Raw genomic sequence first — 25361 nt, forward strand, 5'->3', positions numbered from 1 at the left:
GGCTCAAGTGACTCAACATTGAAGAAGTTGCTCCCCAGGGGATAGGGCCCAGATGAATCACCCCAGTGAGGTGGGGAGGCTGGGGGCTCACTGAGTCACCCTCCCAAAGGCTGAGGAGGGGGAAGTATTGAGAGGGGGAATGGTGTAGAGGGGAGCATTCGGGGAAGGCCACGGTGAGGGCTGTCAGGAGGCTCTGTCTGCCTCTCCACCATTTCAAGTTTGAGCTTCTTGAAAGTCTATGGAAAAACTAAGGCCCAGCAAGATGAAGAGGGGATCTGGCCAAGGTCATGTACCAAGTGGCTGGTAAAAGCCAGGAAGAGCCAAGTTCACCCTTCAGAAGTTCAGACACATCCACGCCTCAGCCACTCTCATGGCACGTGAAGGCTAGAAACCAAGTTGGTCTAGGCAGCGAGTTTGACCCAGGTTACATCCCACCAATCTCTCCCTTCAGCCCTCCAGCCCACTGCAGCTGGGATCGGGATGCACCGCCAAGATAGGACACCAGGGGGCGCAGGAGCGTCACGGCTGCTGCAAGCGCCGGAGCGCAGAGGCCGCTCTGCGGAGAAAAGTGCTCTCGGTGCGCGGTGTCCAACCGCGGAACTGTGGACTACGTGGCTCTGGGGCTTGCATCCCTCCGGCCTCCCGGAACGCCGATGCAGGCATGCATGGCAATCTTAGGGACCCAATGCCCCTACCCCACACTTGGGGATGGTGCTCCTGCGTGTGTCTGGGCGCACGTGTCTCCCTCGCAGATCTGCTTCTGCTCCTGGCTCGTCCGTTTCGGAGCGGCCTCTAAAATTCTCGCTCACTTCTCCCTACCTTCTGCATCGGAGGGAGAGGAGCGCGCTCAGGGCTCCTGGACGGTGACCGTGGCCTTTTCCCACGCTCCACTTCTTTGCCATCTATCCCTGCACTGCGCTGGTCTGGGCCTCGGGGCTCTTGCCGGGCCACTGGAGTCCAAGTGATGGGGAGAGGATGCGGTGAGACAGGCCACCGGACTCTGGGAAGAGACCTCTGCATAGTGCAGGCGTGGCGATGGGACAAGCGGAGGGCAGCAAGGGCTGAGAGGCGACCTAGGGGAGGGGACCCCATAGCTGACCCTCTGAAAGAGCCTTGGGAGGGGAGGGGCGAGCCGGCGGGGACCTCTGGCGGGGTCTGAAGATGGGACAGCGGAGAGGTGCTGTCCCTGGTGGCGGGGGAGATGGGTGGGGCTTGGCGCCCAGGGGCGGGGGGAGGGCGGGGTGTTGCACCACATCCTCATCGCTGTTGTCCAATTCCTCAGGCGGGGCCAGCAGGTCTTCCTCAAGCCGGACGAGCCGCCACCACCGCAGCCATGCGCCGACAGCCTGCAGGTAGGGCTCCCCAGCCCCCCCTGGGTAACAGGGAGAACCCGGTGTCCAGGGAGAGCCTGGCTACGGCCGGGTCCTTTGCGGGACGTACAGTCGCCCGCCCCACGGTCCACCTTTACCTGAACCCCCAGTAACATCATCTATAAAACCCTTCCCTTAGTTCTAAACCCGGCTCTTGTACTGGGTCTACATAGCCAAAGGGAGTCCTTGAATCACCAGCTCAAATGCCACCCTAGATTCTGAATCCTCTCTGCATCCGGAACTCCACCCCAAGCCCTGAACTCAATCCACTGTTGGACCCCTGTCCACACTGACAGCTCTGTACACACCTGGAATCCTCTCCTCCCAGGTTAATGGAGACCTTCTTCCCAAACCTCTGGCCCTTCACCATCGTTTCAGACTCCAGGCACACCTGCACCACCTGAACCTTTAGCATCCAGGAGATCTACCTTAGAGTTTAGGACCTACCCCAAGACCCTAGGCTACTCTGTTTCACAGCTCCAGCACTCCCGCCATCCAGATTGTAGTCCCCCAGCTTTTCCCCTACCCAAGGGTCCAAACCCCTTTGCCCATCTCAGCTTCTTTCTCAGCGGGACTGCCCCCTACCAGATTCCCTTCCTCCCTCTGTCATAGGAGGCCTCCAGTTTCCTTCTGCTGCCCGCCCCCTTCTCTCCCGATGTGCCAGTCCCACTTTATTCCAGGTTCTTGCCAACTCTTGGGCTCACTGTCCCACTGTTCCTCTGCTGCTCTCTGACTTGGTGTCTTGCTCTAGGTTGCCCACCTCACTTGGTCTAGTCACCCTTCCATCTCTCTGGGTCTATTTTTGTTCTAAGGTATTTCTGTGACCATACCGTCTCCATTTGTGTGCCTCTACTTTGGGCTGAGGAGGGGACAGGATCAAAGGACAAGGCTGGAGTGCCTAGGACCTCCAGGCTTGCCTGTGTTCTCTGGTGTGGCATGGGGTGGACCCAAATCCAAGGGCTTAAACATGGAGGATGTTGTGCTCATGGGTGCTCCAGGTCTGAGGTGGGTAGAGATCACAAGATGGGATACTGGCATTTGTTATTTATAACCCCCTTATCCCTGATGTCCTGGTGGTGACTGAGGCAGCTGGGTTTTGAAATGGGGGAGAGAGGTAAACTGGAGTCTTTCACCTGTGGAGGGAGCTATCCAGGGTTGAGTGAGTTGGGGGTGTATGTGCTTGTGTGAGTGTTTCTGAGTGTGTGCAGCACGCACTAGGTGGCATGCTTTGGATGTATCTTATGTGTAATCGTGTATTGACTGGAGTCTTTCACCTGTGGAGGGAGCTATCCAGGGTTGGGTGAGTTGGGGGTGTATGTGCTTGTGTGAGTGTTTCTGAGTGTGTGTAGCACGCACTAGGTGGCATGCTTTGGATGTATCTTATGTGTAATCGTGTATTGTGTCATGTATGACCACATCATATGAGTGAGATTATCCATAGGGGGATTATGCTGAGTGTGTGGCTAGTGAGTCTGTGGTGTTACGTGTTGTATATAGCTGGAGAGGCAGGATTGCCAGTGTGGACTTGAAACACAGAGTGTGATTCTTGTGTGTGCGCATGGTTGTGTATCTATCATGGCGGTGTGATATTGTTAGAGGGGCAGCTTGCATGTTAAAGATTGAGTATGTGACTGTGGATGCAATTTGGCTGCTGTCTGTAGCCAGGAAGGATCCTAGTATGTTCCTGCTGGTTTTGAATGGATGTTTTGTGAGAGAGAAGTGGAGCAGGATTGTGTGTGTCTAAGTGTGTTTGTAGCCTAGTTGGTGGCTTAGAATCACTGTGGTACATCCTGGGTTTGCTTGGAAACCATATTCATATCTGTGTGTTGGTGTTTGAGTGTGATGTGTCTGTGGCAATTATTATACACCTCTGGACAGGAAAGGGTGCAGACAGGGCTGAAGGGTCCAGTTAACTGAGGAACTGGCTGACCAGGCTGCAGTGTGGGTAGGAGGAGGCAGTTTGTAGGCAGGGTTGTCTGTGCCAAGGGGCTTTATGTGCCCACAAGTTTGTGATGTTTTGGTGTGATATCAGGTGTGCATATTGTCTATGCAGGGTATCTGCATGTGTCTTTATGTATGATGGGTTTGTGTGTGTGTATGCATGTGTGTAATTTCATTGGATGCATGTGTCTGTGACTAGGGAGGTGAGTGTGAGGTGTGTGAGGTACATGGTAGGAGAGGGTATGAGTGTGGTGTGAAGTGTGGGTGTGTGAGCTATGTGATTTTTTAGTGTGAGGTGTGGATTCTGTGATCTTTCCTCCCTGTGAGCTGTGTGTGTGTGTGTGTGTGTGTGTGTGTGTGTGTGTGTGTGTGTGTGTGATAATAGATGTCCCATTTAGGGCTGAGGACACGACAGTCCCTTAGTCTTAGCTCTTTGATGCATTATTAGTCTCTGCATTAACTGCTGTCCATTGTACAAAGAAGCTTCTTTGACCAAGGTTGAAGGCCACACTAATCTATGGGTATAAACATAAATATTCAGAAGGCAATTTGACAACATGAGCTTTTAGCAAAACAACAGGAGTAGCTTCCCCCTAAGGGCCTACCACCTCCTTGGTCATGAGCTTTTGACTAGGTTTACAGTATAAGGCATGAATCAGTCTTGTGGAGCAGGCCTCAAATCTAAGCAGAAAGCAGTTAGTTACCTACCAAACAATCATGGCACTATTGCCCTCATGGGCAGGTCAGTATTGCAGCATTCAGGGTTCAGCACTGAGTGAGATCATTGACATCTTTTCTCTGCCAGTGTCTACATAGCACCTTTTGGCACCGTGAAATCTAGCCATCAGGGAGGATGCTTCCAAGTCAGTTACAGATTGATTTCTCTATGTCCTTCAACTAAAATGTGTTGCATCTTCAGCAATAGGGTCTTACCATCTAGTCCTGGTGGGCAAACAAGCACATTGGCAATGGCTTTCCAGCCTATTGTTTGAGATAAGGTCTCTTTGAGGAGAGTGTGAGGCATATACAGGGAGTTTGGATGAGTTAGGCATGTCTACACGGGGGCTGAGGTCTGGGTAACAGAGTGTGTGCATAAGGTGTATGATGTGAGGAAAGAGGTATATTATGTTTGGCTGTGTGAGAATGCAGCAGGTGCCCCATAAATGTTTGTGAAGTGACGTATGTACTCAGGGAGGACTTGGCTGCCTTCCTGTTCTTGCTTTCCTCCTAATCAGGTCCCTAGAGATGCCCTCACTTGCGCCCCCCAACCCAGGCTGCTCCTACCCTTTGCCCTTCATCCTTTTCACTTTAACCAAGGCCTTTGTTTTGAGTTTCCTGCTGAGCAGGCGCTGGACAGGCGGGCGGCGGGTGATGTTGTGGTCCAGGAACCTTTGTTCTTTTCCTCTTAGGTTGTCCCATGTTTGGGGCCAGGGTTCGGAGGGGGTGGGGAGAGGATACACGTGTGAGCAAGGCCACTGTGTTTACTACCACTTCAGGAGAGGAGAGGGTCAGACACTGGCCAAGAGGCCAGTGGTGTCTCTGGAGGCACCTCTCTGGGCTGGGCTTGGAGTTGGCCAAGTCTGCCAGCCATACATTCTTAGGACTGGGATGGCTCAGTGTTCATTCTGGAATGTACCACCTCAGGGTTGCTGAGTAGCCAAGTACCCTCATGCTCTCCTCTCCTCTTTCTTCCTTAGCATCACCAAACTGGGAGCTGACCAGAAACCCTCCATTTGTTGACCCACATCAAATGCAGAAATAGACCCTGTCCTCATAGAGACCCTTATCAGAAAAGGAAGATCTGGTCATACCTCTGGGAACCAGGTAGTCTGATGGTGGAGTTCTCAGGCAATAGAGGACCCAGGCCATATTCTCCAGAGAGAAAATTCTGGGAAAGCCCTTCTTGGCAGCATCCAGGCAGGCATTGGAAAGCATCAGTGTTCAGGACTCCTAAGGTTGGAGGGCCAGAGACAGTTCAGGCATCCAGAAAGGGGCTAGGGATCATGCCTCAGCATCATCTTCCAGAAGGTTCTTCAAAGTGAGTGGGCTTGAGCTTAGCCTTAAGATGATGTGAGATGGGCAGAGAATTGAGGTGGAATGAGATTCTGGCCCAACTGCCAAAGCACCACTGTGTGGCTTTGGGTGGCCAGCCCTTCTCAGGCTTCAGATCACCTTTCTCCAGCCAAATCTTTGACCAGAGTCACTGACATGGCTGTTGCCATCACCATCATCATTATTAAGGTAGTTCCTTCCAATTCTTGAGATCATTTAACAGGTCACAGTGATGATGGAGTCCCATGTAGACATGCCTTACTCATCCTAGCTCATATACATACAGGTGAGGACGAAGCAAACCTGAGTGGAATCCAGGTCACTCTTTAGCTTCACAACTGGTGAAGACCTAGGAGGTCTTCCTAAGGCCTTTCCAATCCATGGAAGGATAGGCCCAGACTTCTGTCCCCACATACAGTCCTTCATCTTGAACTCTCTGAGGATAGAGGGCCCACCCAGACACCCCTGTAGCTGAAGTCTCCCTCCACCATTCAGTTCTCTCCCTTCCTGCCTCCACTCTTCCCCTGCATAGCCTCATCACCCCTGGCCTAGACTACACCAACCTAGGCCTCAGTATCCATGGCCCAGAGAGCTCCATCGCACCCAGGCCTAACATCTCATCCCTCCTTTCAACTCCTCCCTTCACACTGGTTCCCTGGAAAGCATTCAACGTTTTCAACATGGTTTGTAAGCCCTGCAAATTTTGGTTCCTGCCAGCCTCACCAACCACATCTTGTCTCTTGATATCCCTCCCCCATCTCCCATCCTACCAACTTGGCCACCTTGGCAGTCCAGAATCCAGCACCATGAATAGAGTCATAGGACTTGTGAGCACCCTCTTCCTCCCTCTGTCTGCCACCAACATGCAGTCACAGCTACCATCCCCCTTTCTGTCCAGAATGTTCTCCAGGCTCATCCCTCAACTTTCAGATTTGTTTCCCCCTGGAGACTCTCCAACTTGCCCTTCTTCCTACTCTGGGCTGAATGAGAGGGATCCCTGGCTCTGCCTTAGCCACACACCATACCAACATCGGCCTCTGTCTGTGTTCCCTACCTCCTCAGCCTTGGCACCTGAGTCTGAGCTACCTACCACATGCCAGGTGATGTGGTATTGCTCAGCCTTGGGGGAAGGTGGGGAGAACTTGAAGGTCAGCTTCCTGCTCATCTCAACCACTCTTCCTGTTGGCACAATGTCCATCTACAAAAGCCTAGCCATACACAAGGCGTTGTTAGGACAGGCAGGGCAGGGTGCTCAAAGGAGATGAGAATTCCAGGGAGCTGGGCTGGAGTCTTCTTGGAGGAAAAGGGGACAGGTTACAGAAAACACTTATGCTGATCTTACAGCCACCAGAGCAGCAAGGAGAACAAGAACAGAATTTTCAGTGAAGGAGATTCAGTGTTCCTCGGGCCCATAGCAGCAGGTACTTGGAGGGACTAGAGGATCATTCAGGGGAGGCCTCCTGGAAGAGGAGCTATTTCTGGCTTGTTTGAGACAAGGAAGGAGATCAAAATGAGTTGGAGGAATTGGTGAGAGGCAGAGATGTGGAAAAGAAAGCTCTGCTTGTTACCCCTGGAAGGTCAAAGTCAGGGAAGTGAGAGCAGGAAGAGCAAGTCAGCCTTGAGGAATGGGGATAACATTGATGCTCACAATGTGGCTAGGGCAGGCACGGCTGACAGGCTGGCAGGGAGCAATGCCCCAGCTGTGGCTGGGAAGCATTTCCTGTCTCTTTGCCAGGGGGGTCATTAATAATCATTTACCCGCCACAGGCAGCACGGAGGCCAGCCAGGGAACAGCATGGTGCTGGGGCCAGAGCCCAGCCTGGTGGCCAGGAGAGCTGGACAGTGGTACCAGCCCTGCCATGTGCTATGAGCCCTGGCCCAGTCATCTGATCTCTCTTCATCTCTGGGAAGTAAGTCAGAAGAGAGTCTGGGGAGAACGCTGCCCTGAGTCCCCTTCCTGCTCGGGGCCTTGGTTTCTCTAGCTGACTGCCGAGCTGCCAACCCATCAGGGCAGTTATGGATATCTGATGAAAAGTAGGAGACAGAGCCCCTATGGAATGCACACAGGGGCCCGCATAGAACCAGGTGCAATTTAGGCTGAGCAAAGGCCGAGGGAGGAACCAGCAGCTCCAGGTGGGGGAACGGGCACTGCTGCACACAGGTGAGAAGTTCATGAAATGATTCTAACACTTCAAACTGTGCTTGTATGGCAGAGTGTTCAGAACTCAAAGAATTAAAACAAGCTGTGAAAATGCAATCCTTAATAAAATTCAAATCCAAAAATGTATGAGTGAATTCCAAAATGAGTAGAAATGGAAATTTATGAAAATGCTAAATGTACATAATTCTTCTCATGTAAATTGGAGGCCTGGGCTGCGGCCCTGGACTTTAGATCCAGCTCCTGTGAAGTCTCTGATGTGGCCGCCCCCCATGGTCAGAGCCTTCCTGTTCTGAGGAGCCTGCCCTTCCCTTCCAGCTGGTGCCTGAGGTGAGGGAGGCATTTTGTTTTTCCTGTCCCTTTAGCCCAGCATACCCTCATCCGTGGTTGCCTCTACTTGGGGCACCCAAAGTGGACAGTGGGAGGAGGAAGGCTGGGGTGCTCACAGCAGAGAAGATTGTGCAAGTCAGAAGGAGAAGCGAAGCTATCGAGGTAGGAAGGCCAGCCGCCCTTTACCCATCACAAACACTAGAACTCCGAATTTCAGAGTTGCACAGTTCTCTGAAACACCAACCTATGCAGGTCTAATCTTGCATTTCGGGGTTGACCACTGCTGGGCTTGCTCTCTGGTCCTATTGCGCAAGACCATTTTCTAAGCTGTATTTTCTCACTTATAAAATGAGGAAGTTGGAGGCCCATAGTTCCTAAGGCTGTGTGAGCACTAGCTCCAGGGGACTGTGATTTGAAAGTCTGGGATTGTCAGCTTGGGGCTCTCATTGGAATGATGCTAGCCTTCTCAGCTCTCAGCCAGGGCTGGGTGGGTGTGTGGTTATATGATTCCGACATTCTGTGACTTTAAGATGCTGAGACTCTGGGAGCCCAAGATGCGGACATTGTGTGCATCCAGGATTCTAGGATTTGATGATTTGATGATTCAATGATGCTAAATGGGGCTGCTGGGAAGAGCTGCAGCCACCTGCCTTGTTAATGTCAATGCTCAGTTATTAAAAACATAACAAGACGCAATGGAGACAGATAGCTTAGGGTGGAATGGTGGGCACCCCTCCCCTACCAGTGAGGGAGGGGAAGAGGAGTGCCTAGGCATCAGAGGAGATGGGAGACCCATTAGCCTGGTCACATGGTCTCTCTCCTGTCACCACAGACTTGGTGCATGTGCATGGGAGGGACCTGCCATTTCCTAAGTTTGCAGGGCTGGAGAGTTGTTTCCTGCCTCCATTTTCTACCATCTCAGACCGTGATAGAGAAGCACCCCATGGAAGACCAGCCCTTAAGGTCTCTTTGTAGAGCTGATAGAGGTAGAGGAAGGCGGGGTCCTGCTAACCTTCTTCCCCAACAGCAGCCTGAGGGGAAAACAGGACAGGAGTGCTTTCCTGAACTTGGTGTAGAATTGCAGGAACCCCTGCCTATGAGGGCTCAGGCCCCAGAGCTTAGATAGGAGCAGTGACCAAGGTAACCAGATGATACTTTCAGCACCCTCTATGGACCTTGCTCTGGCCCTGAGGGTCAGGGGTCCTGAAAGAGCTGATGGAGCCTGGTCTGGATCTCAGGTCCACTGTGGATCCTGGCACAAAGCCAGTCCAGTTGTCTAGTAGCTCGATGTCTCTTGGATCCTGTGTGTACCTCAGTACCTAGGCCAGAGTTGGAAAGAAACCCTGACTCAAGGGGAGGGTCTGGACATTTTAGAGCCCATCCTGGGTGGCCCTGGACAACCTTGTCGTGACTGTACATGTTAGAGAATTCTCCAGCCTGGTGGGCTGCCAGATCAAAGCCAGCCCAGGTCACCTGCCCAGCAAGTCTGAAACAGAAGTTCCTGGTTCCCTGGGTATGTCTCACTGCCCCCAGCCTTTCCCTTCTCCTGGGATTCCTGGGGAGCAGGAGTGGAGGCAGGACCTAGGTTCAAGAGCAGAGTCCCTATCTGTCACCCCTCCAGTTTTCTACTCCCACAGGCCAGAAAGCAGGTGGGGTGTGGACAGCTGCTCCCTGTCATCCACAAGGCTCTATTGTGTACCACCCCCTGTCTCGGTCCAAAGGATCGGGTCCCCTACAGGGAACCCACCCAGCTGCCCAGCTCTCAGAGTGCCTTCCTAGGCTCCCCAGAAGGGCTCTCCTCTATACTCTGCTACCTCTTCCTCACACTGTTTTATCCTTCTCTCTCATGCCCACTTGCCCTGGACTCTCTTTAAGTCCCTGTAAGTCTCCACCTCTGGTTGTGTTGGTATGACTCTCTCAAAAGATAGCCCTGGGAAAGCCCTGGGAGATCAAGTCTAACCCTTTTCTTTGGATGAAGACCCTGGCTCAGAGAAGGAAAGGTCCTGCCCAAAGTCACACAGGCACACCTTGCCCTTGGCCTCAATTGTCCAGGGTTTGAGAACTGATGATGCTACATAGCTAGGGGCAGAGTGTACAGGCACCTCCTCTTTTCTCCCCAGCCCTTCCTCACAGCCCCAAGCTGCTGTCACTTCTTTGCCCAGACTCCTGTCTTCTCCACTGTCCCTGATGCTGGCTGACCCCTATCTTGGGCAGACCCTGACAGTGAGCACTCAGTAGTGCTCAGGCCTCCATGCCTGGGATGGGCACTCATGCACACAGACACACAGACATATGCAAGGACATCACAAACACAAATGAATTCTATCCCAGGTGAAAGCTTAGCCATACAGACAGGAGGTCACCCTGGTTACCAGTGTCCTCCCTTTCCTTTGAGGCCCTATGTGTTTTCCGGGAAGCCCCCCAGGGTCTTGTGGACAGGCTCCACCTCACTAGCTCCTCCCCCCTTAGTCCCAAGATCCCTCCCTCAGTGTCTCCAGGAGGGGCTCAGCTTCCTGTGGCTGGGTGGAGAGAGCCCTATGGTCCCTAGAGGACAGTGGGACAATGGAGAGGTGGTGACAGATGGGACTGCATCTTCCCAAAGCAGGCTCCACCCTACCCTGACCTCCCTGACTGGTATCTGCAGCATAGTTCTGACTTCATAGCCCTTAGTACTTGGTTTTGCACGATCCCTGGCACAGAGGCCAAAGAACCAGGGGCCCTGATACCCTCACAGTGGTTCTTTGACTGAGAGGTCAAGTTCTCAGGGGACTCACAATACACTGACAGGTAAGTACATATTCTCAGGATATCTGGGTACCTGTGGGACCTGGACTGTGTTGGGCAGGTAGGGAGGTAGTCAGAATTGCAGCTCAGGAGGGCCTATGAACACCTAGGTGAGACCCCTCTCCCTGTCTACTTTCCCATACTTGGGGTCCAGTGGAGGGGATAAGAAGAGAGGCTGGAATGGGAGGCCTGAGCAACGGCAGGCCTCTCCATTGGTCTCTGGGAGGCAGGGAGGGGTAGAGGCCCACTGTGACTTGCTCTACCTTCTTGGGAAGGGGAGGGTGTCTGGGACTGCGGGGAAGAGAAGGCAAGTACTTTGTAGACAAAAGAGATGACTCTGGGGTCAAACACTTATCTTGGCTCTCGTCATTTCCTTTACAGGATAAGGCAAGGTTAGTGGGGGTCATCACACAGAGGGAAGGGACGGGCCAGGGCCAGCACATGCCAGGCCCTATAGCAGCCAGCACCAGTGATCTCATCACACCCTAGGTGGTAGTCTTCTGTAGAGGTTCAGTCATTTGGCCACAGTCATTCAGGGAGATGACCACTCCTAGACCATCACTCCACACGCAGTCACCCTGAGTGACACTCAGGCCCAGCTGCACATGCAGCAAAGCAGGACACCCCACAGGACATAGGGGCCATGTGAAACAACCAGACCCCTGACAGAGCTGCTCTGCAAGCATCCACACACCAGGTGCAGCTACTGTCAACCCTCCCACCCCTTCCCTGCAGCCCTGGGCAGGTGTCCAGTGCCTGGGTGGAAAGAGGGGGATGCCAGGCAGGGAACTCAGAAGCCCCTCCCCATGCCAGCCTGTGTGCCGCCCCCCCCCCCCCGGCTTGCTGAGTGCCTGAGGTTGTTTATTTCCTTGTGGGGATGGGTGCCTCATCCCCCTCCCCCTCTCCCCACCCTGTCCCCACCACAGGCTTCTGAAGCTGCCAAATCAAATCAGTCCCTGCACCCGCGCCAGGCTGGCATGGCGGCCAGCAGCTGACGGGAACGAAGCCAGGCTCAGAATATCCCACCGCCTGTCCGATGATGCTGGGACATGCTTGGGGATGGGGGTGGGAAGGGGCAGGAGCCTGCAGCTGGCCCAGGGCAGTGCTTGTCAGAGAAGCTGAGTTTCTGGAAGCTGCCTAGGCAGTGGTGGACCTCTGAGAACAAGTGAGCGGGTCCCTGGTGCATCTGCCAGGACCACAGTAGTGTCTAGCTGCCAACACTCCAGGAGCTGTGGAAGTGGTGCTGGGAGACACGGGTGGGGATCCAGTTAGGGCCCAGAGGACTCAGTGCCAGGCTGGGGGTGGCAGCTTGACATGAGACCATATTCTCTTGGGATGTGAGGCATCTCTGGACTTCCAGCATCAAGGTTCAGCCTGGAAGAGGCTCAGTGACTACTGAGGTGGATATTCCAATCCCATTTTACATACAGGGAAACTGAGGCCTAGATAGGACTGAGGAAGTTTCCTGGAGAGAAGCAGAAGTGGAGGGATGTCAGGATGGGTTGACATGTACTCATTTTCACTCCTTGGGAGCACTAGGCAGAAAGGAAGAATGTGGCTCTGTTCTCAGAGTTGAGAAAAGGAGAATATAGTAGAGATAGAAGTGCCCAGGGAAGCAGGGAGCAAGAAAGGTGTTGCAGGGAGAGCAGGGTACAAACAGGCAGGTCTGCCTGGAGGAGAAGGCTGCCTGTGGGCTTACTGGGGGCTGCTGGGAGGGCAGTCTGGGGAGAAGGGGAGAAGGGGAGAAGGCCTTGTAGGCCTCAGCCCCTGGCCTTCTTGTCTCTGCAGCCAGCCAGGAACCCCTTGCACAGGAGCCAGAGCCCCCAGGGAGTAGAGACGACCGACTGGAGGTGAGAGCTCAGCAGAGGGAGGAGTGGGTGGGCTTGTGGGGTGGGGTGCAGGATTTGGAGGCTGGAGTTGCATCCCAGCCCCACTCCCTCCAGCCTAGGGGCACCCCACGTCAAAACCCTCTCCCTCCACTCTATACCCAGCCTGGGGGGTCTTCCTGTAGTCAACTCACCTTGGGAGTCATTTCAGACTCCTCTCTGGTTCTCCCAAGCCTCACTCCACATCTGAATTCTCTACTCCTGAGTTCCTTGGAGACCCATTCCTTCATTGGCCATCTCCCCTGGGCACTCACCGACTGCTTGTTTGCACTTGTCCCACTTCCATGTGACTGCCAGAAGCCTCTTTCTAACACCTAAACTTGAACTTGTCATTCTCCTCACAATTCTCCAGCTCCCTGCTTTCCATAGTCCCCTTCATCCACTTCTGCCTCCCTGTATACCTACCTGCTGCTGACATATTAAACCCTTCTGGGCTCTGCTGTAGCCTCCTTCCTCCAGGATGGCCTCCTCCACCCTCCATCAACCCTGGCCCCAGCTGGCTCACGCTCCCTCCTCTGAGCTCTCCCACCTGGCAGGTAGTAGGGTGCTGGGGCACTCTGCTGTTTTTTGCCCACTGTGTGTGCCGCAAGCACCCTATTTTATCCATCCTGTGACTCTGTATGTATGCCTGGCTAGTCCTCTGCATTGTGAGCTCTCCGGGCCTGGGGACTGTGTTTTTCTCATTCCTGAGTTCCACTGGGAAGGCTGCCAGCCCAGCTCTGACCATGCCTTTGGGGTGCCTTAAAGGAATCTTCCATGTTCAATGAGGAACAAAACCAGGGTGAGATGTGGGTATTGAAGATTATTGGTACAGAAGTGTGCATGTGTTTGTGTGTGTGTGTGTGTGTGTGTGTGTGTGTGTGTGTATGCGTGTATGTACTGATCCAGGTGTCTGCCAGTGTGCCCAGGTGAGCTGAGAGGAAGAAGCTGCTGCCCATGTCTGCCTCCTTGGTGCCAGGCACTTTGGGTGCATTCCCTTGTCCAACTCAGCACAGCCTGGTTTGCTGGGATTTTACTTTTCTGTCTGAGGGACACTTAGGCCCAGAACAAATGCTGGGAGTGGATCCGTGTAGAGCTAGGGCTAGAGTTCAGATGTCCCCTTCCCCCTGCCCTTAAGAGGAGAAAGAGATGTTCAATAGAGTCTGGGGCAGGGGTTCAGCGTGAGTTCCCTGCTGTGTGACATGAGGCCAGGACTGAGAATTTTCCTTGCAGTGAGACTGAGGCCTGGTGCTGAGAGCTGGCAAAGGGAAGGGGGGAGGGCTAGAGAGTCATTATTAATTTATTTATTGCCATGGCATTCCCCAGGGGGGTGAGAGCTCCCCCGGGAGCTGGGACAGATGGTGTTCCTGGGAGCCCGCAGTGTCTCAGCAGCCTAGGCTACCCGCCAGGAAAGACTGAATTTGTTACCCACCCAGGAAGCTACAAGGGGAGGGATTTGGAGAAGCTGAGACCCTCCAGGGTTACAGGGGCTGAGGGAACCTGGCTGAAGGCTTTTTGTGTCTCAGTGTGCAGACCCTCAGCCTCAGCCATTGGCTCTGCTTCTGCATGTTCAAGCTCTGTCCCTTTCCCTTTCCACCATCTTCATCCTTTCCACAAGGCTTCCCTGGATCAGGCCTTCTTCTTCTATCATGGTAATTAATCTCTCTCCTTTTCCTGTGTCTGAGTCCTGCTACCTCCTCCATCTAAGGCTCTTAGGCCCAGAACATTTCACCTCTGTTCTGTCACAAATCTCACTCATCCCAGGGATGGTCACTATCAGCCTGGCCTTTCAGGAGGGCCTGCTTTAGGTCTGGGTCTTTCAATTCCCAGTGTGTGATCTTGGGCCTATCAAGTAGCCATCCTGAGCCCATCTTCCTTACCTGCAAGCAGAGACACGATCCCTCCATCAGATATAGTTCATTTGGCAGAGTGCTTAGCATACAAAGGCCCAGGGTTCTGCCCTCAGCACTCCATAAACCAGGTGTGGTGGTATATACCTTTAATCTCAACATTCAGAAGTTGGAGGCAGGAGGTTCAGAAGTTTAAGGACATCCTCAGACACTTATCTAGTTTGGAGTCAGCTTGGGATTCATGATGCCTTGTTTAAAAAAAAAAAACAAAGCAAATCAAACAAGCCCAAATAAACACAAATGATCCCCTATTTTTATTGGGTCAGAATCTCTGTTGCTGGTGTTAGCATCCTGAAATGTTGGGAGAAGCTATAGAGTGTGTGTGAGGAGCTGGTCCAGGCCTGGGCCATGGCAGGTCATGGAAAGAACTGCCCTGTCCAGTGATTCTTAGAGTCAGGCCCAAGCTGTCTCCTCATGAGACAGTGTGCAACAGGGCTGGACAGAGGCTTGTGGAACATCTATGAGCATGGCATGTTCTCTTGGCACTGGCTGGGCAGCAGCCTGGGAAGCCATGCTGCGGGCACCCTCCCCACCCAGTGGACATTGGTTCAGTATACTTTCCTGGGATGGCTCTCTGGTCCCTGGGAGGAAGGACCCTTCTGACTAATCTGGGATCCTCTGTCAGGATCCCAGGCTCTGGCATCATCCCTCTCTCTCAGAAATCAGGTGGAGATAGTTCACATTGAGCTGATACCTCTGTGCTGGGCACAGGGACCAGGTGGGGTCCTGGGAGCTCCAGCTGGGATAAGGGCTGGGACAGGCATTTAGACAGAGGCAGGCATGGACAAGGGCACAGGTTCCTACACCAAGCTCCCCAGTACATGACCTAACCCATAGTTCCTCGATGGCTGCCTTTGGGGGGAATGCAAAGACCATACCCCATCGCATGGCACTGCTCCACATGCCTGCTGGGTCCCCTCATGTCTGATCCTTGCTCCTGGATGACAAGTCCTTCAGCTGTGTGCCATTGCTTGATGCCCAGCACACATTAGCTCTTCCAGATCCCTGCCCTTGCTTACACTAACTCCTCCATGTTAAATGTCACCTCCTCTGTGAACTTCTCTGCCCTGAGGTGTCATCAGTCTCCTCTCCTTCTGGGGTACTCACAGCATCCAGTTTCCCTGAGTGTACCATTGGGTCACTTATTACCCCAAATGGTTATTGGTTGTATATCTTCTCCTAAATTATTGAAAACACCTGATTCTCTTCATTCCTCTTAAGTTCATTCGGACCTGGCATAAGCCTGGCATATAGTAGGTGCTTAATAAAGACTTCTTGAACAAATGAGCCTGGTTATGAGCAGGGATGGAGTAGTTCTAAAGAAGGAACAATTGGTGGATTGGGGCAGTCATGGAAACTTTCTGAAGATAGCCTTGAAACTATAAAGGATGTAGAGGGTCAAGACCAATGACTTGAAAGACTAGGTATCTGCTGATGTTCAGTGGGTCCATGTGGTCAGCTCCTGACAGAACCAATGAAGGGTGGCAAGGACCAGCATAAGAACAGGCATATGAAGAGTCTAGAACAAGGACTCAGCCCCAGAGAGAACCTGCAGGAGGCAGGAAGGGGGCAAGCCTGAGTCTAGTGGTTAACTAGAGACCCAGGCACTGATTAGCAACAGGGCTGGGAGTCACGTAAGGCAAGATTGTTCCTGTGGAGGAGAAAGCCTTGGGTGAGCACAGAGGGGCAATGGGCATGGCTCCATGTGTTAGTGGGGCTCAGGATTTCAGGTAGGGAACACTAGGGTAAGTCTGTAAGAGCCACAATGGGGGCCATTTTCCAGGCTGAGCTGAGCATTCTTGATTAAGTCCTTTCCTCCAGCTGCGCCTGTTTCCTCCTGGATTCTCACATCAGTAGCAAGTGGCTTCAGTGTTGCCCCCTGTCCCCACAGGGGCTGCTGCCAACAAGTTGGCTGTAGCATCCATCTGGCATCTGTGGGGGCCCTAAGGCCCTGCCATCTGTCTGTGCCCACCTGTCAGGCTGCATAGGCATAGGGCGTGCAGGGCCTTGGGACTAGAGAAGCTGTCTCAGCTGTCACCCTATCCTGCCTGTCTGTCTGTGCATCCATTTGTCCACACCTCTGATTGATGAAGGCACAGTGGAGATGGCATCACAGGCAGAGAATCATATTTGGAAGGAGATGTCAAGCCTCAGGGTAGAAAGGGCACAAGCTGAAATAGATGGGTCCAGGCTGTGGGCAAGCTCAGGCCCAGGGAGATCCAGGCCCCTTGAGTGCCTGGAGCCATCTCACAAATAAACAGGGACTGGTTCAGAGGTGCACAGCAGGTCCAAGGTGGTACCAGGACAGATGCTAGGGGCCTCAGGATGAGGAATAAGCCCCTCTCCCTGTCCTGCCTGTCCTTTGGCTGTAAACACAGAGAGAACAAGTTCCGTTTCCTGGGAAATATTTATCTCGGGCCGTGTGGGGATCGTGTGCGCTGGCCTCCTCATGTCCTTCCTGCAGGCTGGCCTGGGCAGGAGGTGACAGGCCTTGGCAACCATGAGGGACAATCTGTAGGGCCACAAGGCAGAGCCAGGAAGGAGGGGGTGTGTTCTGCGTTCCCTGCTTGGAGCCTGAATCAGACTTGGGAAAAGGAACCTATTCTCTTCAAGTCCCACAGAATGACCTGCTCTCTCACCCTGTCTTTACCCTAGTCAGTCCTGTCCCTACTAAGTTCTGGCCTCTAAGAATTTTTGCTCCTGTCTGGTTCCCCTGCCCCTAGACTTTTCTTCCTCTCCCTCCACATTTCCCAGCCCTCAGGGGTGACTTCCTCTGGGACATCTTTCCTAACGCTCTGACCTTCTAACCCTTTGTCATCCACCCTCCTTCCCCTTCCCCTGGCAGGCTTCCAGTAGCTTCAAACTGAGGCTTACTGGTCCTGTCCAAAGTTGATCAGACAGTGTGGGTTGTTTGTTGCTGGTTTCCTGGAGTCTCATTAGAAAGCACAAACCTACCAATGTGGCAAGGCCCACTGGGTACCTCCTGTGTCCATCCCACAGGGCTGGCACAAGCCCAGGCTATTGGGAGATTTGAGTAGATTGAGAGGAAGGGATGAAAAGTCCCAGTAGCTCAGCTAGAATCAGCAGGCAGGCAGAGGAGTCCCAGGTTCCTGCTGGCTGGCTCCTGGGCTTCAAGCTGTGTGTCCCAGACTGGATCTGGCCACACTGGGCCCTGACAACAGGAAATCCCTTAAGGAGCAAATAGCGGCTGAGGCCTCTTAGCACAACAACAGGAAACAGTGTTGACTGTGCCCAGCAAGGGGCGGGGTAGGGGGTATGCTGAGGGTGATACGGTGATACTGATTGTGGGACAATGAGCATTCTACGACCTATGTGACACTGATACTTGTGATGTGATACTAAGTATGTGACGGTGATCATGAGATACTGTGTAGCGAATGAGTCACTGAATGTGTGATCTGATTCTGTGGCACTCTGTGATACTAAGTTTGTGAGACAGTGGGTTTATCACTATGTGTGTGACTCTGAGGGTGACAATGGGTGCATGGAAGGCGTGACGTCCTGAGAATCAGATACATAAACATGGGAAAATGACACTGGGTGATAACAGGTGTGGTCCTGAGTTTGTGGTTTGAGGGTCTGACGTTGAACTGTGAGACCTAGTGTGTGCCCCAAGAATATGATACAAAAGAGCTGAATGTGTGAACAAGGGTGTGACGTAGAGTGACTACGTGTGTGTGGCAGTTAAGATACTTGCAGTCGTCAGCCCGGCATTGCACGTGTGATGTGTAATGGTTGTAAAAGAGTGAAATATGAGCCCACAACGCTGAGTGTGACAGTGTCTTGGGAAGATGCTAATGGCTTGAGGCAGGAAAATAACACGGTGCAACAGACGGTTGGAAAGATGGCTCTGGCTGCTGTGTATACTGTGGTGAGTTGGGGGAAAGGGTGAGGTAGAGGGGAGATGCGCAGACCCATTGGAGGCTCTTGAGAAGTGGACAAGCTTTAGACAGACGTGGGAGGTACAGATGATGGAACTTGCTGATGACTGAGAAGGGGAGCAAGAAGGAAGAGTGGAGGGTGATGCTCAGGTGCTTGGCTTGAAAACACCAAGTGATGGATTGCAGGGATGCTTCTGAGATGGGGGAAGATTGACAGAAGGTCAGATTAGTGGGGTGGAAGAAGACAAGGAGCAGGCATTGAAAGGAGCTGTGCAGAAGGCAGCAGGGACCAGGTTGGACATGTATATGAGGGTTGACAGCTACACTCTGTAGAGGCTGGGGAGGTGAGGAGCAGCAGGGACTATGGAGACCAGGAGGAGGCTGGGAGTAGGAAGCTGGGCCAACAGGGAGAGAGGCTCAGTGGGGAGGGAAGATAAGCTGTGGACCCTCAGCTGAAGTGGGAGACTGTGCCATGTGGGTCTTGTGGGCATGTCAGGATGATAAGACCATCGCAGTGGACTGGGAAGATGGCTCAGTCAGTAAAGTGAAAGCATCGAGGATCTGAGTTCGATACCACATAAAAGCCAGGAGCAGCAGTGCACACCTGTAATCTTCCTAGTCCTGGGGAAGCAGAGACAGGGGAAGCCTGGGGCTTGCTGACCAGCCAACCTAGCTGAAGTGGTGAGCTCCAGGTTCAGTGACAGATCCTATTTCAAAAACTAAGGTGGAGAGAGATTGAGGAAGACACTTAATGTTAATTCTTGCTTCCACATGCAAACCTGCATACACATACACACACACACACACACACACACACACACACACACACATACACACATACATACACGAACATGCACACACACATATACATACACAAAGAACCCTCTCAGTGGCAGATGGGGCTAGAAGTCATATGGGCTTGGACAGGATGGTAAGCAGGATGAAGACATGAACACCCACAAATGCTTCAAGCCAGCCAAAGGAGGGGTGTGGTCACTGCACAGAAGGTGGGGTCGAGGGAGGTGAAAATGTCCTTATCATGAATATTTTAAGCAGGCACAATAGCAGAGAGACAATACAACAGCAACTATGTCCCCATCACCCAAGTTCAACAGCCGTCAAGATTTAACCATATTTACTCCATGCATTTCCCTCTTGATGTTTGTTTTGGTTAAAATATACATAATGTGGAATTTACAACCCTGTAAGTATGAGGGTCAGTAGCCTTAATAAGTGTGTTCCATTGTTTCAAGGCCAAGCTCCTGATCCGGCTTTATCTCCCAAACAACTTCTACCTATTAAAGGGCCTCCTGCCCTCCCTCCCACCCTCAGCCCCTGGCAACCACCCTCCCTTTTTCTGTCTCTAGGAGTTTGACTACCCTAGAGTCTCATATAATTGGAATCATGCAGTATTTGTCTTTTGGAGACTGGCTTTTATGTAACTGAGCATAAAGTCCTCAAAGTTCATCTGTGTTGTAGGATGCGAGAGAATTTTCTTCCTTTTATAGCCAAATGATATTCCATTGCATATATATTTGCTTGTCTATCAATGCTTGTGTTGTTCCCCTAGTTTAGCTGTTGTAGATATTGCTGCTATGAATGTGGTGTATAAAAATTTCCACAAGGCTCTGCTCTCAATGATCTTGGGTATATATTATAAATATACTTGCTGGACCATATGATAATCTACATTTAATTATGGTTTTATTTTAAATTTTTTAAATTACATTTTATTTATTTGGTGTGTGTGTGCGTATGTTTGTGTGTGTGTGTGTACATGTGCCATGTGTGTGCCATAGCACAAATGTGGAAGTCAGAGGACAGCTTGTGGTAGTCGTTTCTCAAATTCAGATTGTTAGACTTGGTGGTATACTTTTACCCACTGAGTCATCTTGTCTGTTTTTGAATAGTGTCTCACCACATAGCTCGAGTTGGCCTTGAACTCACAATCTTACTGCCTCAGCCTCCTGAGTCCTGGAGCTGCAGATGTACACCAGCACACCTAGCTTAATTTGTTTTTATTTTGAGAAGTGGCCATTTTGTGACTCATAGTATCTGTACTATTCTACAGTCCCACTCGAAGTGCATAAGGGTTTCTGTCTCTCTACACCTTGGCCAGCCCTTGTTAGTTTCTGGGTTGCTTTGAAAATGACCTTTGTAATGGGTGTGACATGGCCTCTCACTATGGTTTTGATCTGTATTTCTAAATGATTGGAGATGTTGAACATCTTTCTACCTGGTTGGTCATTTGTCATTGAATTGTAGGAGTTCTTTACTTATTTTGGATATATTTGAATTTTGGGTAACCCTTTCTAGTTACAAGATTTCCAAGTATTTTCTCTCATTCTGTGGATTGTTTTGAGGAAATGTTTATTTTATTTTATTTAAATTAGCTTACAAAGTAGCAGATTTCCTTATGGATTTTCATACATACTTAGTTTTGGTTGACCTGCCTTCTACTCCTTCCATTCCCCCATTGCTCAGATCCCATTCCCTCTTAAACACTTCTGTTCTCAGAATTCCCTCTTCTACTTTCAAATCACATGTATCCTATTTGTTTATTTATCTACTTAATTTGTTTATTTGTTTTGGGGACTGAGTGGACTGTGTGGCCCTCAAAGGAGACAGTGTGAAATAGAGCCAGCATGGACCCTATCTGGTGCTGTGAGAGGGTGATACAGTTCCCTGAGGAGCACAGTATGTGCTATGGAGGGTGTGAGACATTCTGAGTGAGGATGACAGTAATGAATCAATGTAAGACTCAATGTGGGCCACTGTGGACGCTAGGGTGGTCCAGTGTCACTGAGTATGTGGGCCCTGCTGTGAAAAGGTGATCGTGATTGTTTCCCTGTGTGCTGTCTTGGGATGATGCGTGTAGCACAGAGCAAAGCATTGTATGGGGATGTTTTGTGAGTGGCAGTCTAGGTCAGTCCCAGCCTCACTTGCTGACTCTCAGAGGAAGGATGGGCACTGTATAGTGAACAAGGAAAATCCCAGTGGGGACAGAAGTGGTGTCCATGAGCTTCTCTGGACACCCAGGAAGGCTTCCTAGGCCTCAGCCCAATGGGATATTGCAGATGTTGACCAAAAGTGGGACCCACTAGTGTCAGAAAGTTCCTGTTTAGGCTCTGATTTCAGTTTATCACTTTATATCTTGAGCCTCAGTTTCTTCAAGTACTTCATGGGACTGTTGTCAGGATTATGAGAAGCAGTGCTCATAGTAAATGTAGTCCCCTGACTTTGTCTCTTGGGGAGCTACTCCCTCAAACCTTGGCACTGCAATTTAGATGACAGGAGCACCATGGGAGCACTGTGAGAGCTGTGTGCTCATGCCCTCGGCCCTCCTCTCTCTCCCTGTCTACCCTCTTTTGTCCCTGGTTCAGTATTGTCAGTGATGCCCCCTATTTGCTCTTGCGTTCTCTTCTCCTGAGCTCCTGCTGTCCTCACCCTCCAGCCCAGGTTTCTGTGGCATCATTCAATTAGGCCGATGCAATTTGCTCAAGAAAAAAAACAAACAAACAAACCCATAATTTAGTTAATCACACCAGTAGGGGCTCTGGGCCTGATGGGGAAAATGGGGAGGGATAAGGAGGTTCATACCATCAGTTGAGGACATAGGTGTCCAGTGCCTGTCCTGGGACCTTAGCCATTCCCTCAGATTTCTTTTAGGGGTCAACAGGATCAAAGCTTGTTTCTCCCCAAACCCAGTCACAGAGGTTGTGAAATGGGATCTTGGCCTCCCTGGTTTTCCTGGGTGGGTCCCTGTCCAACTCTGTCTCCTGCTCAAACCATGAGAACTAGATTGGGGGTCTCAGAGCCCTGGGCTGGGTTAGTTGGGCCCAGCATCCCAGCTGTGGCACGTGCTCCCCCTGGTTCCTGCAGGACATTCACCTGAACCTCAGAGGAGGGCTAGAGTGTGGGTAGAGGGGGTAGAGCCTTCAGGGAAGTTAGGAAGGGGTGGGTGTCCTGTAAGCCTCCTTGGAAATGTTCCACTCCAATTCCAGAGTCAGAGTCCCTCTAGTCTCAGGCTGTACACCTGGAAGGTGGGGTAGGAGGAAAGGGGCTGACATTGCTTTGTCACCTGCAAGGTTCCTGCCTTTTAACCATGCATATTATCCCTTGAACAAGGGCTCTGATGAAGCCAGGTGGCACTGAAATTGGAGACTTTCCCCCTTACCTCTTACCTCTCAAGGCAGAGGGTTGGGATCGCTCCTTCCTAAACTTGCCCCAAGGTGGCCCCAGATTTCAGGAGTCAGCTTGGGCCAGACTTGGATGGCTCCAGCTCTGGAAAGGGTACCAGCTTTCAGATTAGGACACTGAGGCCAGGAAGGTTTTTAAAAGACTTGTTGAATGTGTGTGGCATGTGCTAAAGCAAGGAGTTGGGTCCTGAACTTAGAAAGGCAATGGAGGAGATGAGGGGTACATGGTGAAGAGAATCTGACTTCTCAGACTCCAACACTCTTGACCACAGACTCATTTGCTCATTCGGACCCAAGACCAGCTACCAGGCCCCCAGAGAGCCACATGTTCACTGCATACACTGGGCTCATGTCAACATCAAGGAACTTATCCATACCTGCCTGCACACAGGTGATGAGGCCATCTCATGTACAGATGACCACAGGAATACTGGGGAACCATGAACTTTGCCCTCGAGTGGGCTTCCACAGAAATGCGGCCTGTGTGCTTTCACACAGATGTTTTTGCCATGACCCAAGGGGCATATTTTGCTATGGTCACATGATGGTCCCTAGGGACATGCTATTATGAATAATATGTGCTTAGGTCACCAGCAAAGTGAGAGATCCTCACAGAAAGAGAGAAAAAGTCAATTCTGGTGAAGACACCCTGAATTTTGCAGTGGGGAAAGCACTCAAATGCTACTGAAAATTTCCTTTATGAAATAAAATTTGTTTTGAATGGCACAGAGGACCTGAGGTTCTAGAAGGTGTGTCTTTAAGAACTCCCTGGCTCACAGTTACCCAGCCCTGGTGTGTGTGTGTGTGTGTGTGTGTGTGTGTGTGTGCGTGCATGTGTGCACATATATGTGTACTGGCCCCAGCTCCTAAGCCCTGGGGATATGAGGCAGGAGAGTGGGAGAAGTTCTGCAGAATCCGGATGTTTGTTCTCTGGCTTCTGCACCCTCCAAAGGCAAATAGCTTTGGATGCCAGCCTGCCTGCTGGGCGGAGCTGGGTGAGCGTGTGAGCTGCCTGCCTCTGTCTCTAGAGCCCTACCAGCTGGGATCCTGCACATCAATGCGCAGTGATGGCGGCCATGGCTAGCTTCCTGCTACTACCCCTCTTTGGGGCTTGGTCCTCTCAGCTGAAAAATGGAAGTAGGGAGGAGGTGAGACTGAAGGGGCTTCCCCTGGAGACTGAGATAGACAGAGACACTTGGGACCTCGTCCAAAAGAGAAACCAAAGCTGGGAGGGGATATAGAGTGGGCCACAAGGGTGCAGGCTCAAATCAGAGAACCCTAGAGCTCGCAAAGTTTCCCCACCAACTCTGGTTCATTGGAAGATAGCGCTGAAGCTTATATCTCTCCTGGGTGCCTGAGGCCTGGCCCCTGCCTTGCTCTGTCCAGGGAATCAGGGAGAGAGGAGGTGGGATGAGAGTCAGGGAGGAGGGCTGGAAGAGGAAACTAGGGCTGGGCCTGAAAGGTCAGGAATGAAGAGAGAGTGCTGGGGTACAGGAAACGGGGTCTAGGATGTCAGTGGGGGATGGGTAAAGGGGGCAGAGGGAAGACCATAGCCAGTTGGGCAGAGGCCTGGGTATGTGTGCCATACACTAGGTACAGAAAGAATCTAACAGTAGTGTCCTCTGGTTTCTTTGCCCCTCTGTAGTGGCCACAGAGCTTTACCAACAGTTCCCACAGCCTGGGAACTCAGAGCCCATGGGGGTCTGAGGAGCCAGGGCCGTACCTGGAAATGATAGGTTCACATTTATGTTTTAGCAAAGCACTGCATAGAGTGGGGGAACCCAGAGAGAGACCTCTGCCCTGAGGAACACAACCCAGAAGCAGGGGCATGCCTCAGATGAACCCTGCCCATAAGATTCCTCACCCCAATCCCCAGTAAAGAAGGGCTATTTTTAGGAACAATAAAAGTGCTCACACATTCCAGCAGGGGCAGAGGGAAGGGAGAGGCAGGAGTCAGTGTAGAGGGGGAGGGGGACCCCTCCTCCCCCAGATCCTTGGCTGTGCCTTCAAGGGCTTCCCTGGGGGTCTTCCCTGGCTGGTCCCGCCTCTCCAGCACTGTCTCCAGGGTCCCCTCCTGGCTTTCATGACTTTTCCTGTTTCAGAATTGGTCTCTGTCTCTTTCTCTCTTTCTCATACTCCTACTCCCCTGCTCTCCTGGGAGTTGGGAAACAGCTGGGATGGGCCAAGCTCTGAGAATGAAGCCAAATACAGTCACAGGATGAGGCAGTGTAAGGCTGTGGGAGAGACATACACCAAAGAAAAACACCAGGGAAGGCAGACACAAACAACCTGGGGAGGTCCAGGGAGAGCTGGAGATGGTAAGGACCAGCCCCTAGGTGTCGCGAGGCAGCCGGCTTTCTGTCCAGCCCCAGGCCAGCCCACGTTAGGCCAGCCCCAGGCTAGCCCTTCCTCCTTGCCTTCTGCAGGCCATACTTTACCCTGTGCCAAGCCAGTGCCACTTAGGATTTATCATCCATTGTGGGCATAGGGGAAGGGGGAGGCTGGAAGAGTGGGAGACAAGAAACTCTACTCAGGCCTAGAGAAGACACTCAGCCCCATTCCACATCTGAGAGTGGACTATCCCCTGGCCAAGGCAGGACTTTAGAGGGGCCCAAAGCCACACAATGCTCAGGAGGGAGGGCTGCTCATGCCTCAGGGTGATAACCCGGCTAGTCCTTTCCCCTCATCATGCCTTCCATCTACCCCCACCAAGCTAGCAATCTGATGCCATGATATCTAAGACCTGTAGACTGGTTCTGTGGAGATTCCCAGGAAGCTTTGGATGAAGATGTGTCCCTTGGTGGGAAGACTTCCTGGAGCAGGTGATGTTGCTCACTTGTTCTTAGGGAG

At 51.9% G+C, this 25361-nt stretch overlaps 1 protein-coding gene across 3 annotated transcripts in view; it reads left to right on the forward strand.

Annotated features, from left to right (window-relative positions):
* The window catches only part of Pde2a (phosphodiesterase 2A), a 95487-nt gene that overhangs the window by 27861 nt on the left and 42265 nt on the right, over window positions 1-25361 (forward strand). The window contains exons 2-3 of one of the 3 annotated variants that reach the window (XM_008852738.3): window positions 1283-1352; window positions 12424-12485. In XM_008852738.3, coding sequence (XP_008850960.1) covers window positions 1334-1352; window positions 12424-12485 — 81 coding nt within the window. In that variant the 5' untranslated portion in view covers window positions 1283-1333. Of the gene's footprint in view, window positions 1-1247; window positions 1353-12423; window positions 12486-25361 lie in introns of those variants that run through there. The other 2 variants (XM_017803066.1, XM_008852736.2) reach the window with 2 other exon arrangements.

The sequence above is a fragment of the Nannospalax galili genome, unplaced genomic scaffold, assembly GCF_000622305.1.
Source record: "Nannospalax galili isolate Female #2095 unplaced genomic scaffold, S.galili_v1.0 scaffold686, whole genome shotgun sequence".
Classification (NCBI taxonomy): Eukaryota; Metazoa; Chordata; class Mammalia; order Rodentia; family Spalacidae; genus Nannospalax; species Nannospalax galili.